The sequence below is a fragment of the Halichondria panicea genome, chromosome 9 (assembly GCF_963675165.1).
Source record: "Halichondria panicea chromosome 9, odHalPani1.1, whole genome shotgun sequence".
In the NCBI taxonomy this organism is placed as follows: Eukaryota; Metazoa; Porifera; class Demospongiae; order Suberitida; family Halichondriidae; genus Halichondria; species Halichondria panicea.
The window spans coordinates 6,074,627-6,090,516 of NC_087385.1; the positions used below are offsets into that span (position 1 = coordinate 6,074,627).

Genomic DNA, 15,890 nt, shown 5'->3' on the forward strand with positions numbered 1-15,890 from the left:
CGAAATAATGAAATAGAGCATGTACTGAAGTGAAGTGCTAACCCTTGGCCTGAGGTGCATGTGGGCATAATTAGAAACAGTGCATAGGATTATGAAGGATTGAGTCTATAGTGGCAACCTAGCTATATACAGTACGGTACATGTACATGGAAATGTGCTTACCCTATACTAACCCTAATTTAACTGGAGTGGATCGTACTAAACCACCAACTGCAAGCAGTTGCCTTTACCTTACTTCTGCATATGAAATTCATAATGAGCAAATTAATTAAGTAGACAAATTACAAAAATAATAATCACATTTCAGGACAGAATTCAGGAGCATGAACATTAAATAATGGTACAAATTCTTTAGCGAGGACATTGAAAGGGGTAGTCTCATGACCTTCACTACTAGTCACATGATCAGAGTGGTGAGGGTATGCAGTAGGAAAGTCAGGTAATGAGCTAGTGACTGGAACAGTGTTTGAAGATATAGGGACAGTTTGTTGGGCTGTGTTGTTGTAGAATACACCCCACGGACTTCCCTTGAGGGCATCAGTAGTCGAGTCAAGCTCTCTGCCAGGACTGGCTTCAGGGAGGGGAGGGTGGCTCGCTGTTAGGAGATCAGCCTCTTTGATCTTGTATTGTTCTCGAGCATTTTCGACGAGTTCCAATAACCGTTTGTAGTGACTCTGTGTGGTGTGTGGGCGGGGGGGGTACGTGTATAGTGGGTGTGGCTATATACCTTTAAAGTGTGCTCACCTCAGCCCCCTCGTATCTGAACACGCCCACGCATCCAACTTTATGGCTTTTCTTGAGAGTGACAGCCAGTCGTCGTCGTGACAATGCAAATATAGTAGGTAGAGACTGCTCCTCCGCTAGACTCAAGATCTGAGCAATCACATCGTCAATACCACCTGTGGGGGGGGGGGGGGAACAGTACACTCGACATGTCCCGATAGACCACACCTTCTGACCACACCTTCTGAATGAATCCTCTCCATATTAGGAGCCACTATCAAACACTTGACCCTCCGAGACTTGACGTGTTTCAACACTTCACGCATCCCACACACATACCTGTGGAATTAACACAATGCCATGATTGAATCAACTACTACCGTATAGCGGAACATTTCCGCGGTTCAATGTCTCAAAACCACACCCACCAAGAGTTTTACCGGTGTGTGGGAGTTTATCCCATTTTTAATTTTCGCGTTAACTGCACGAACATTTCCCCGTCATACAGCATTATAACAGGCTTAAAGTGCTTACACACCTTTTCTTCATCTTGGCCTTAATGGGGTCCTTGAGGAACTGCCGATCTTGAAACCGTAGCAACTCAGAGAGCAGCATGGCAGCACACTCATTGATCTCCTCCGTCAGCACATGTGTGCAGTAGCTGTGTGTAATGATGAGGGGGCGGTGTGGTGGTGTCAGGGTTAATTTCAGGGGAGAAATTATATTGGAAAATGTTTGACATTGGATCAACAGTACTAAAGTTATGGCTGTTGAAAGATATTAAACTACCTCCTTCCAGTTCAATAAGAATAATACTAGCTACATTGTATATCTTTGATGGTTTGGGGACTCTTTCAACTGCCATAACTTGAATTCCGTGGATCCAATTTCAACGATTTTCTAATTTTCTGAAAGCTTAGAAAGAGACCTTTCAAATAGTGTCATCAAAGTTCATATTTGAGCGATAAAACTATTTGCCAATTTGGCCACACCATGGATTATTATCCATGGTCCAAGGCCGAAAAGTGACAAATTATGGCCCCATCTAAATTTTGGATTGAAGCACATCATTTGAAAGGTCTCTTTCTAAGCTTTCAGAAAATCATAACATTTTTGACATTGGATCAATTGTACTAAAGTTATAGCTGTTGAAAGACGTTCAACTACAACCCCCCACTCCCCGGAATAGTACTATCTTTAGTTTAATCAATGGTTCGGGGACTGCCATAATGTGGATCCAATTTCAACAATTTTATGAAAGCTTAGAAAGAGACTCAGACCTTTCAAATGGCGTCATCAAAGCTCATCTTTGAGCGATTAAACTATAGTGCCTCCACAAAATGTGGGGTTTGAAATAAACCCTGACTTACTCTCTAAATCGTCTGTTATGTCCTGGTTTCCGTGGGGGTGGTACCACTTCCTCTGTGTCCACTTCTTCTGTGTCCTTCTTTGTTGCCTCCGTATCATGGACCTCACTTTCGTCCTTTGCTGTGTCCACACTGTCATCTTTGCTCTCCTCATTTGTTGCCTCTATCGTAGGGTTTGTTTTTCGTTTCTCCTTTTCTTTGTTGATAATTTTCCTAAGGGGGGTAGGCTTTCGTTTCTTTGGTTGTTCCCTCTCCTTGCCCCGTCTTAACTGGGGGGCAGTAGAGTCCAACATATTGCCCCCTCGAGGAACCACCTACGTACGGGCAGGCAATGCAGACAGTGTGAACCAATAATATACACACCTTAGCGTCGTCAGCTGGTGCAGGTTGAGAGTGTAAAGTGGGCGTCGGTTTGCTGACTGCTAGCCCACTCCCTGTTGAGAACACCACCTTTTTACGGCCAGATGACTTCACCTGCAGAGACAAGTAGAACTGATAAAAAAACAAGCCTTGGTAATAAACGGAACATTTAAATGCGAAAGCAATCACTGTATCTATATAATATAGGCCTTTTAAAGGGATACAAAAATGGATTATTTATAATGTTACTCAAAACAGGCTGTACCTGTAGTCCATCAAACAGTGCTCCCAACTCCAGCATCAATGGCCGTTTGTCAGTGATGAGTCCCTCCTGTGCCTTCTTTTTCTTCTTCTTCTTCTTTGTTGGAGCCTCCTCCTCACTCCCACTGTCGCCACTCTGAACCGTCTCAACAACGGTGGGTTTCTGATGGCAACAAAAATCAGTAAACTTGAGCTATGAACATACTCTACCAACCTTCGCGGGGGCAGGTGCCTTCAACACTTTACTCCAAGACTTTCCATCACTTCGTTGGTCACTAACAGTTCGTGTGATGGTTTCCGGGAAACCTGGCCAGTCGCTAGGGGAGTCCAGTGAGAAATCAGGCACTCTGTCTGTGAGGGATGAGAAATACATACGTCTACCGTGGCTCAGGTATGAATGTAACGTTTACGGTTTTCCATTTCTATCTTTTGTTGAGGTGTCAACCTGAGAACTCCTCTCCCTTCCTTCTGAGTCTCCATCTTTAGTTGAGGTGTCAACCTGAGGACCCCTCTCCCTTCCTTCTGAGCATGACCACTAGCAACACCAACTTCAGCGTCACCTAAAAAACACATGTACAAGCTAACGTTGATGTGATCGTATTAAACACATGATTGTATCCTCACTGTGCTGACTGATAAAGAAGGGGGTTCCGATAAGGTCCCTGTCACTTGAAGTAGTCTCGCAAGCCAGCGGTCTGGTCCGCGAGACTACACTTGAGGATGGTTGAGTTTGGTACACAAACGATCCAATCAGACACTGATCACTCTTATCATTCTTATGAGAGTCCATCTCCTCCTCAGTGCTCACATTGTTGCAGCCCTTCTGCTTGTCTCTGTGAGAGACAACACTCCAGCCTTCGCTGACATCTGTATCCATCTCGATATCCATCATGTAGATCGTAGAAGCAAACCGCGGTAGCTTATCGAAACTATGTCGAAACAGACAATCAAGGAGGTGGGGCTCGCCTGTGCACAGAACATTGCGTTCTGTATGCGCATGCGTAGATCTGGAATCGACCTATCACGGTGAGAAAGAAGCACACGGACTGGTCAGGCAAATCCAATGGAGTCCTCTCATCACTAAGCCAACACAAACCAAGCAACTGGTAAGTTGATTTGTTGTGTACTTATTTTTCATATGTAGCAACTTTTGTGCTATAATATTGTATGTATGGTTGGTCATTTATGCCGTTTAGTAGACCTACATTACACTCTGCATTCTACATTCCTCCTTTCTCCAACTATGCAAAGTTGTATTTATTGCAGAAAAATGTTCAACCAAAATAACAGCAGAGACTGCTGCATGGAGCTATGATCGACTGCACACTGTTACAGCGTTCACATTGCCTTGTCGTTGCTGTTGCCATTAAGGTTGCCGTTGCGGAAGCACTCAAGTGAGTAAGCACAATGATATCATATCTTCTTATAGAGCTATGTTTAATACACTCTGCATTATAATTAATGCATAAAGTAATAAGATGTACATACGAAAGTAGCAGTTTTAGAAACTGACAATCCTTTTTCGTTCCATGCAGTCCTTAACTCTGCAAATGCATGGACAAGATCTCTGATCTCTGAGACCTGAAGAGATCCAGCCATTTAAATTAAAGGTTGGCTCATGCAGCTGTGATAAGTAGGTAGGTCTTATGGTGGTCTGTGGGTTCTCCTAGAGTAAGCAGATTAAATTACTGTCTAATCTGTGGGTTCTCCTAGAGTAAGCAGATTAAATTACTGTCTAATCTGTGGGTTCTCCTCGAGTAAGCAGATTAAATTACTGTCTAATCTGTGGGTTCTCCTAGAGTAAGCAGATTAAATTACTGTCTAATCTGTGGGTTCTCCTCGAGTAAGCAGATTAAATTACTGTCTAAAAGTAGTCCAATTGTTAACAGCATTTAACATGTATCCTTTGACTGTTGTGACTTTCCTGTGCCAATTATCCAGTTGTTTAATTAGTTGTGTGACATCATTATTGTGATTGGTGCGGTTGACAAAAGTTACGTAACTATCAAGTGATGTGTGGGTTATGTCCGTGGTTTTTGTATGTCACATGACGTTACTTCTGCACAGTGATTGGTCATTTCGAATTCAGTAATGAGAGCAGTTGACCAGTACAGCCCCAATGCCCCTGAGGCCGAGGATGGACTGACCAGCGAGTCTATGCTCTATACTCTTGTGCATATAATTGTAGGTGAGCTGTATGTGCATCTTTATGTTTACAATAATTATGAGAGAGAGCTCCTGTTCAATTATATCTAAAAGCTTTACTATAATTATTGTTGAGCCTATTGATACAAGGGAGCGTACTCAGATTACCTTTTCACTCTTCATGCCATTACCATGTACAGTATAATTATATGCAAAAAAAAATAACTAGCTGTTTTATCTGCTGCTACAATGTACGTCTATTGATACGCGATTAGATTTGTGCGAGAGGCATTAGCACATCGCAGCTTGCAACACTCGTTACATGCAACAAAGACGAATATGTATAACTCATATTATAGTGCAAAGTGGTACGTCCTTACTTCACAGATATAGAATAAATTCCTAAACTTGAATTATGCAGTTGCTGCATTTGATGTTTTGAATTATTAAGTATTAGTTCAGCCTCCTTCTGATGTTTTTTAGGAACCATCTGGAGATAACAACAATTCAATATATAGCGCATGCATGCACACGGTATACTGACTTGTACTGTATATTATTATAGTCAAGCATTACAGAGTAACAGGAAATGCCCTAACAGTGAGCTTGTAAAAGACATAGAACAGACATACGTGTGAGGTTTTAAATCATAAAAATCCAATTGTTGCTCGTTCCACCACTCCCCTTCCTTCTTTATAATCTGTGTGGGACTGACCAGCGAGTCTATGCTCTATACTCTTGTGCATATAATTGTAGGTGAGCTGTATGTGCATCTTCATGTTTACAATAATTATGAGAGAGCTCCTGTTCAATTCTATCTAAAAAGCTTTACATACGTCTCCTGTGGTCTGACCTCAAAATGAAATCAGGGAACCCACGAAATTTGTACTTTAAAACTCGGGAACTTCTTCTTTTCATTCCCGCAGGATATGCCTCAATTTCTATAATTATTGTTGAGCGTATTGATACAAGGGAGCGTACTCAGATTACCTTTTCACTCTTCATGCCATTACCATGTACAGTAAAATTATATGTATAAAACATAACTAGCTATTTTATCTGCTGCTACAATGTACATTATTGATACGCGATTAGATGTGTCTTAATAAATAGACTCCAACAAAGCCGACTATGTTGAGTAAACCAAACCACTCAGAATGTGGACGTTTATTGATACGCGATTAGATGTGTCTTAATAGACTCCAACAAAGCCGACTATGTTGAGTAAACCAAACCACTCAGAATGTGGACGTCTATTGATACGCGATTAGATTTGTCTTATTAGACTCAAACAAAGCTGACAATGTTGAGTTGAGTAATCCAAACCATGTACAATAATTATTTGTGATCTTACCGCTGATCTGACATCACCCGGGTCCCTGATCATGATATGGCAGGCTTGGATGTGTTCCCTCAGCTTGCGGTTGTATCAGAATGTGGACGTCTATTGATACGCGATTATATTTGTCTTAATAGACTCCAACAAAGCCGACAATGTTGAGTAAACCAAACCACTCAGAATGTGACACTCATTGCGGAATTTTCTTACAATACTCTCAAGAACATATTTTCTAGAGGGTTTGTTGGTCACAGTTCAGTGGGCACAACCACAGCTATAACCTTCCGTAGACACTCTGCCTCGCTCAGTAGATCTAATGCTGTTAGTAAGAGGTCTGCCTACTCTGCCTCGCTCAGTAGATCTAATGCTGTTAGTAAGAGGTCTGCCTATAATAATTATGAGGAGTATAATCGATGCAGGTTACTAATACCATTAGAGAAACATTCTAGGTTGTATACACGTGTGCACGTACCTGTTGAGACCGAATGGGAGGAATAATGGGGAATACCCGATTTCTATTCCAGCGACAGAAACCCAAGTCTCGCAGTTGCCAGGCGAGGAACTTGTTGGCCCCTTGCCCCTGGTGGGCCTTGTAGGCCCTGTGCCCCTGGTATACCCTGCGCCCCTGCTGGACCTGCTACATCTAGAGGAATGGGAGGGGACGGATTATGGGGAATACCCTGTTACGGTTCCAACGGCAGAAACCCAAGCCCCGCAGCTGCCATGCCAGGAACTTTACGGATTGGTGGATTGGTGGGAAGGGGGCCTGCAGAAATAAAACACATTAGCAACCTTGAACGTGCATATTAGTATAATGTGTGTGCATGGTAACGAGGACATGGACGGAGGGGGCCATGGTCATGCAGTGGAGGTGTATGGTACAACGGCACGTCTGTGGTGATGGTGTTTGTATTTGGAAAGACAACCAGTTTTCTGAATTTCGCAGTTAAGGATTAATCATTTTTTTGTTTCATGCGTCTAGTCGCTCGAGTCATCTTTATATAATTTATACTTTCGACATAATTTTGTTCTGAAATTTGTCCTGCTGTTTTTTAAATGTAGCATGGCAGGCAGTAAAGCTTCATTTGAGAACATAATTATGAGTAAATATTAAATTTGTTTTGGATATTTTATTTTTTGCAAAAGCACTAAGATTTCTGAAAGAACAATTATTGTAACTGACGTTTATAACTACTTAGCTACTACGCACGCTGCAACACCACTCTAGCTGTACTATAATTATAGCGACTTACTGTGGCGGCAGCTCCTGTCTGCAGATACTGTGTGGACATAGAACTTCTCATTGGTCCAACTCCTTCCCGTACTGGAATAAATTATTCTAATTTGGTTATTTTATTTTTTTGCAAAAGCTCTTATTATTGCAAGAAACAAGTCCTCAACTTAAACTATACTAGCAGCTACTTCTGATTGATAGTGACAGGGGCGTTGCTACTCGAGGACTTCTCATTGGTCCAACTCTTCCCTGTACTGGAGTATTAAGTGATTAAGTGATTTTTTTTTTTTAAGCACTGGATTTCTGAAGAACATTATTTTTAACTACTTACGCTAATATGTGGACATAAAAACTTCTCATAGGTCCAACTCCTATTCCCATACTGGAGTAAATTAATTGAGTGATTTGTTTTATTTTTTGAAAAAGCAAATTTCAGTAATACAGTCACTTAATTCCAAATAATGTTGGTGGTATCTAAACTCTTAAATATGCTCAGCACATTGTAAGTGTTGATGCAGCCTTAGTTTATTAGAAGATATCACCTTCAGATACTTCCTATAACAGATAAAAATAGAATGTAAAAAATACATCAATAGGAGTGTGTACATTAATTAAAGAGTTTTTTGGCAAATGTTGGCTTTATGTCGTTATTATCTTGGTTAGCTTGCTTTTCAGCGACCAATCGTAAATATTAATATTAATTAATTTTTTATTATATTAGTAAACTGACATTTATAACTAAATATGCTTTCATGTCTCAGTGACTTCATTCTCAAATGGCAATAGATCATCAGCATAAGAAACAACATTTGGATCAGTAATAAAATGACAACAAATGAACAGCAATGATATTACATATCCGTCTACAAAAACACACATACGTTATAAAAAAAATAACTAAAAATGTCTTTAACTACTTTTGTCTTCGGTTGCTCGCTTGATATTACACTAATACTTGGACGAGTGTACCACAGAGCAACAGAGAGTTGCAGTCAGTGTTAGGGCCACTTCATCATCGATCGTACCACAGAGCAAGGATGAAGAGGCACTGGGCACATAAATGACATCATTTATGCTTACGAACACTGGCCATCATCTTCGCCAATATGTCTTGCTTCTTGGTTAGCTTGCTTTTCAGCGACCAATCGTAAATATTAATATTAATTAATTTTTTTACTTATTACAAAAAACAAGCCATACTATAATTATTACTACTTCTGGTTGATAGTGACAGGGACATTGAAGATCTAACTACTTAGCTACTACGCACGCTGCAACACCACTCTATAGCTGTACTATATAGCGACTTACTGTGGCGGCAGCTCCTAGCTGCAGATACTGTGTGGACATAAGAACTTCTCATTGGTCCAACTCCTTCCCGTACTGGAGTAAATATTCATCCTAATTTGATTATTTTATTTTTTTTGCAAAAGCACTTATTGTGCAAGAAACAGTCCTCAACTTAAACTATACTAGCAGCTACTTCTGATTGATAGTGACAGGCATTGACTACTCGAGGACTTCTCATTGGTCCAACTCTTTCCCGTACTGAGTATTAAGTGATTAAGTGATTTTTTTTTGATTTTTTGCAAAAGCACTGGATTTCTGAAGAACATTATTTTTCAATAGTAAACTGACGTTTACAACTACTTTACGCTAATATGTGGACAGAATCATAGGTCCAACTCCTATTCCCATACTGGAGTAAATTCATGTTACGTAATTAAGTGATCATTATTTTTTTGTTTTATTTTTTGCAAAAGCACTAGATATCTAAATTTACAATAGTAAACTAACGTTTATAACTACTTACGCTAATACTTGGGCGGGTAGGATGAAGAAGCACTGGGGCACAAACATTGACATCATTTATGCTTACGAACACTGACCATCATATCTTCGCCAAGATGTCTTGCTTCCTGGTTCGCTTGCTTTTCATTCACTCTAACTGTTCTTTTAGCGACCAATCCCAACAAGAGCCCGTGGCCAATCACCTGGAGAACGACCCTCTTATGATAGCGCCCGATTTCTTTCAGGCATGTGAACAATAATTCATGTTTGAAATGCATCAGGAATAAACTCTAACATGTTGGCTACGCACGCTGCACAACACCATCCTATAGCTACTTCTATACCGGTAGCTCCTGGCTCCAGAAGCAAAAAAAACCTGCAAGAAAGGAAACAATCGGTGAAAAATTAGAAACTTACTATCTGCTTCTTGAGATCATCAATCTCGTCTGTGTTGGCTGGATCACCCTTCTCTCCTCTGAAACCTCTTTCCCCATCCCGACCAATGGCTCCCCTCGTGCCCCGTTATGTTCTGTAGCATGTGGATATAAGAACTTCTCTCGTTGGTCCAACTCCTCTTTTCATCTGGAGTAAATATTTAGTTTTTATTTTTTTGCAAAAGTACTGAAATAACAATTATCTAAGCGAGCGTACTGAGGTAATATTTTCCCCCACTCTTCATTTTCCTTGCTTCTATCATTTTCCTCTTCCTTCCTCCTTCTCTTTCTTGAAACCCACAAGACAGGTGAGTTGGCGCCGATGTTTTTGCCTCCACACTGCCAACGATACTTTATGTCACTGGAATGGCCACTGGCTATACAATAAAATTAATAGGCTGATCTTCACGAAGCTTCATATACATTTCTACATAGTCTCTTAGTTTAGTTCTATTGGTCAGGTCGTCCCATTCAATGGGTGACCCCTTCGGTTTCTGGAAGTGTATAGACATTTCTTGAGGATCGATGAACCTAGCACTTGGACGGGTAGGATGAAGAAAGCACTGGGGCACATAAACGTTCACTGCTGTGACTGAACTAAACAAGACTAAAAAAATTAAATGGAGACTTTATATCGTTGTACCGAGATTCTCATTCTGGATCCTTGTAGTGTGCATGAACGTCTCTCTCACACAATTTATGTTTGCATGCACTAGCTTTATCTTGGGCACTGTAAACTTACGAAACTTACGGTGGACCTGCTCCAGGTGTTCAACATACTGTGTCGCCTCTAGGAAGGAGTATTCCTTACTGGATCCTTTTGGAGTCGTTGACAAGATTTGGCATTCAGATTAGTAAAAGAACACAGCGAATTGCAAGCTGTTATAATTTATACCAATTCAATCTCGCATGTACTATAAGAACTTCTCATTGGTCCAATTTATCTTCTTGTACTGGAGTAAATATTCATTTGATGAGTGACTTGTAGTTACATTTATTTTATTAATTTGCACATGGCTTGTTTGGGATTTTTTTCCTTTGGGGGTTCATGGGACAATCTCATTGTGGGTGCCGATTGCACACAGAACACGGCATAGCGTCATGCCGCCTAAGTCTGCACAGTACACACATACCTGGTGCAGGAGTGGAGGGTTTTAGAGACTGGAGATAGTCAATAACTCCAGCCTTTGTGCAGGAGTGGAGGGTTTCAGAGACTGGAGATAGTCAATGACTCAAGCCTCTGTGCAGGAGTGGAGGGTTTTAGAGACTGGAGATAGTCAATAACTCCAGCCTTTGTGCAGGAGTGGAGGGTTTCAGAGACTGGAGATAGTCAATGACTCAAGCCTCTGTGCAGGAGTGGAGGGTTTCAGAGACTAGAGATAGTCAACAACTCCAGCCTCTGTGGGCGGCCTTCCTGCTAGTGAAGGCAGACAGTGTTAATCTGCTTAGTACTTTTACAGTTCTTGATAGGAGTACACACATACCTGGTTCAGGAGTGGAGGGGACTAGAGATAGTCAACGACTCCAGCCTCTGTGCAGGAGTGGAGGGTTTCAGAGACTAGAGATAGTCAACAACTCCAGCCTCTGTGGGCGGCCTTCCTGCTAGTGAAGGCAGACAGTGTTAATCTGCTTAGTACTTTTACAGTTCTTGATAGGAGTACACACATACCTGGTTCAGGAGTGGAGGGTTTCCGTATAGACTGGCGCATGATTCACTTGCGTTCTCAAGCACCAATTGTCACTCTTGAGTAACTACCGAATAACAATTATTACACAAATGCTGTTTATAACTTCCTACCCTAAGCGAGTTGGCTCCAATGTTTACTGACAGTACATGAATATGTGCCGGGTACCCAAACCCACAAGACAAGCGAGTTGGCGCCGATGTTTTTGCCTCCACACTGCCAACGATACTTATGTCAATGGAATGGCCACTGGCTATACAATAAATAGATCTTCGTGCTTCATATAGACATTTCTTGAGGATCGATGAACCAGCACTTGGACGGGTAGGATGAAGAAAGCACTGGGGCACATAAACGTTCACTGGTGTGACTGAACTAAAAAATAAAATGGAAAATTATATTGTTGACAATTCAAATATTTGTTAGTGCGCGCTGTGAACCTAAGTTAAGGTGCAGTAAAAAAAAAAAGTTGTGTACATGAACGTCTCGTATAATTTAATGGTACTTACGGTGGACCTGCTCCAGGTGTTTGACGTACTGTGTCGCCTATCAGAAGGAGTGATCCTTACAATCAGCTCGTGTCCATGATCCAAGTTCATTCTGTAATTGAACACATTTTTGACCATTCTTCCACTACGAGGTGCATATCTCTTATGGTGCAGAAATGTTGGAACGGACACTGCCGCCATACTGAATTTCTTCTAAAAGAATATTAATTTTTTTTTTCCAAATTATAACAATTATTAACAGTTTTCTCCTCATGGCCCATGACATGGGGCCGGTGTACGGGTGGCAACATTTGGGGTGGCCATGGCCCCCAAAATCTCTTCCATGACGTCCTCCTGCTCTACGTCCACGTCCCCTATAACTATACAACTGACATTACTTGGTGCTTACTCCAAATTAAAGTCGCGGCCTGCCATTTTTAGCAAAACTTTTGATGGCTGCGGCCAAAAGATGTTCTAGCTGCCCCATCACCTCCATAACTGCATGAATTGTGTATCTCCTTTCTCTGGGCTGGCCAGGATCTTGGAAAGAACGCCACTTGTACAACATAATCTGTAGAGATTTGCTACAGGTTTTCCTAAACACTCGAAAACTCGACCAGCTGAACCACTTGGACCTCCCTTACACAGGGGGGAGCTCTCATCAATGGTACAAATTACATGACTCCGCGGTATGAGTTTCGGCCTCCATAGCACTAGCCGTCGTCAGCCCTCTCAAAGCCTCCTCAACGGTGGGTGGTAGAGGTTGAGGGAGTAGTCCCGCCAGTGTAAACTACGAGGGCGTAAAGTTACTAGCGCTCTCTGCAAGAAAAGGACACGGTGAAAAAATAATCAATGATTGTAATACACAATAAAATTAATTTATTTGTAAGCAGGTGCTACCATGAGTAGTAATTAGAGTCTACATGTTCAGTCACTCTGAGTCTTGTTCAGCCATTGAAGCTACGATCAGTTGGATCCTTCCACGAGAACTCTGTCTGTATGGAGATCAATGCAGCTGCATATACATTCTCCACGCTTACGTTTGATGAGGGTCCCTGGTTCTTTTGGAGGCTCCTCTACTTCATTTAGATTATAATTTATGTACATAAAAACGTATTGCCTCCATTACACATACAACCTCCTCGTCATGCTGATGTACCTTGATTAGTGCTGATGCCCTATGAATTGTCACCTGGCTGCCAATAATGGTTTTTTCTATAATTATTAACTATAGTATAAATAAAGAAACTGCAGTTAATCATGTCGCGTTACTATTATTACACTAAGCTTCGGTGCAACTTGAGGAATGAGTTCCTTCACATCGTATGCAAGCCACACCATTGCTACATGACCTGGGGCTTTGCCTGCTGTAAGGTCTTGAAACAGGAAACAAGCAAATCCAAACTGGTGTTTTACTATAAGCTTGTTCTTGAAGGTAGCCTATATCGTAAGGGCTACCTGGAGGTCCCTCATGTACCTTGATCAGTGCTGATGCCCTATTTCTTTACATTTATAAATCGTAAGCAGTTAATCGTGTCACATTCTATCAGTACCACAAAATAGTAGCCCTGGACGAACATCAATAGTTCGTCACTTTCAATTTCTCTTTTTAAAGTTTTTCTTTGCTTGTGAAGTGATTTATTATGTAATTGAGAATGTTCCAGAAGGAAACAGTCTGTTCCAATTCACTTGTGACAAATTCCTCCACTAGACTTGAGTTGATGCTAAAATTAGAGCTCTCTTGTTCTTTGTAAGGACCATTGTAACACACTTCGACAGGCCTGTTTTGGCCAAATAGCCAGTTGCATATATTCCAGCCTGGGCAACAGTAGCCTCAATATTGTTCAGTCCTGGTTTGCTTTGCGTTTCACCCACTGAAGTACACATCATCTTGTAGTCACCAGATGACTTTGTTCACCACTAGAGTGTGCCCTTTGTACCCTAATCAAAATGTAAAAGTACTGAATGACTGACACTACGCTGTGGTTAGGTTAGATTGGACACTGGTACCACCTAGATTTCCTTCCTCTGTAGTATATATGTGTGAATCTTACCGAATTGTCTTTTAATTGTGACGTGTACATCACCAGGATTGCACACAGAACACGGCATAGCGTCATGCAGCATAAGTCTGCACAGTACACACATACCTGGTGCAGGAGTGGAGGGTTTCAGAGATTGGAGATAGTCAATAACTCCAGTACGCACATACCTGGTGCAGGAGTGGAGGGTTTCAGAGATTGGAGATAGTCAATAACTCCAGTACGCACATACCTGGTGCAGGAGTGGAGGGTTTCAGAGATTGGAGATAGTCAATAACTCCAGTACGCACATACTTGGTTCAGGAGTGGAAGGTAGAGGCTTGATATAGTCAACAACTCCAGTACACACGTACTTGGTGCAGGAGTGGAGGGTTTCCGGAGATAGTCAACAACATCAGAATAAGAATCGTATGATTCACTTGCATTCTCTAAGATAATGATGTTAATTGATGCTACATAGCAACACAACAGTACAAATCTGTGGTAGGCTTGATACGGGGGCGGCCGGGTAGTATAGTCAGGCGGGGTAGTGGTAGGTCCTAGATTGTACACCGGAACTATATCACCTGTCAGAACAATCACTCACCAGGGTCCTCCCAGAAATATTTAATTTGGTGGTTCGTACGAAAATTTGGACCAACAAAAATTACCCGCTATAGGGACCATCATACTCCCAGCTGGGGGATAGCCATTCTTTTGAGCGCTTACCGTTGGTGGGACCATCCTCTTGTTTGGGGGTACATGTGTTTCATCATTCATTTTTCTCTTCATCATCCTGCGAGTCTAGTCTAAGCTAGCTATTAAGGTCACATTACGTCCGTGGGCGTACATTAAACTGCAATAGCTAAAATGATGAGTTCTTCCCTTTTAGTTATGTCTGTTGTGGTTTGGGGGATTCTAGTACCCCTTTGACAAGTTTTTTAAGGGAGGAGAAACTATATAATTATGTAATGATGTTGTTGGTTTAAATGGTGTGTGGTGAAAAGGGTTAGGGGGAATTAATTTTAGATTTTATGTAAATTTAAGTCGTTTAGTGCCGCTCTGCTGTTTAATTGTGGGGTGGCTGTTGTTAAGATCGTGTAGTAGCCTCTCCAGGTCCTCTTTTGAAGCATGAGAATATCATCACTTTTTCTAATTTGCCCAGGAAAATGTTTGCATACGTAGTGGCCATCTTTGTGCCCATAGCTGGTGCCTCTGATTTGGCTCTAGGTTCTATCCCCGAACTTGAAAATGTTGTACTTTAGGACGAACCTGAGAAAGCTTCCTTTGGGATGGGCAGGTTGTTTGTTAGTTCAATGCATGCCTGGATGCCCTCTTCTTGGGGAATAAGCCCATGACGTCTATACTGACCAGGATGGTATGTGGTAGAAAGGCTGGTCCCTGAGAAAGGATCTCGAGTCTTTTATGTATGAGGGGAATGGCCTTCATCACTAGTTAAGGTAGTGGTAAATAAATGTGTGAATGTATGAATGTACATTTGGTCTTCTTTAGGATGGCAGATGGATCGATGGGGAACAGAAGTCCAATCAAGGTAATGATACTGTTCTAACAGGTGGCCGGTGTTACTATGCAGTTTATAATTATATTCATGATGCTACAGAGCAACACAGCAGTACAAATCTGTGGTAGGCTTGATATGAGTGGCCGGCCGGGCTATTTCTAAATCTATGTGTTGATTGATTGTTTTGTTTTGCAGTTCACTTTCCTTGAGTCCCAAGTGCCAAGGGGGATACACTGCACATAGTCGACTGGAGAAATCTCTGTGATATGGATCCCATAAACCCTTAGCGACTACAAGAGACGAGAGACTATGTTCATTATTTACACAGTAGGCTTTTCCCAATTATTCTATTTTTATGCCGAGAGAGTCTACTTATTATTCTTTTTTTGTCCCTTTATTCCCTAAATAAATTCAGTTTTAATCATTGTATATACTGTAACATAACTGAGGCCTCAATGTAATCGCTGAGTGTCATTAAATGAATTTTATAAAAGAGAGAACACCCTTTCTGTACCCCTAT

At 41.4% G+C, this 15,890-nt stretch overlaps 1 protein-coding gene and 1 long non-coding RNA gene across 5 annotated transcripts; one reads left to right on the forward strand and one right to left on the reverse strand.

Annotated features, from left to right (window-relative positions):
• Positions 1-244: 244 nt before the first annotated feature.
• LOC135341671 (selenocysteine insertion sequence-binding protein 2-like) lies at positions 245-3,642 on the reverse strand. Its single transcript, XM_064538283.1, has 10 exons — positions 3,336-3,642; positions 3,122-3,271; positions 2,926-3,062; positions 2,716-2,874; positions 2,454-2,564; positions 2,094-2,404; positions 1,262-1,384; positions 965-1,062; positions 745-899; positions 245-674 (listed from the first exon to the last, which is right to left on the reverse strand). Exons 1-10 carry the CDS (start codon positions 3,601-3,603, stop codon positions 297-299), a joined length of 1,890 nt encoding a protein of 629 aa, XP_064394353.1. The 5' UTR covers positions 3,604-3,642; the 3' UTR covers positions 245-296.
• A 53-nt stretch (positions 3,643-3,695) lies between these two features.
• On the forward strand, positions 3,696-15,799 carry LOC135341687 (uncharacterized). 4 transcript variants are annotated; one of them, XR_010396592.1, is made up of 6 exons: positions 3,696-3,817; positions 3,978-4,105; positions 4,247-4,348; positions 4,779-4,899; positions 15,361-15,400; positions 15,566-15,799. It is a non-coding gene; the product is annotated as an uncharacterized LOC135341687 (long non-coding RNA). The 4 variants fall into 4 exon arrangements; XR_010396593.1 differs by having other exon boundaries at positions 4,779-4,895; XR_010396595.1 differs by having other exon boundaries at positions 4,247-4,321.
• Positions 15,800-15,890: the final 91 nt, after the last annotated feature.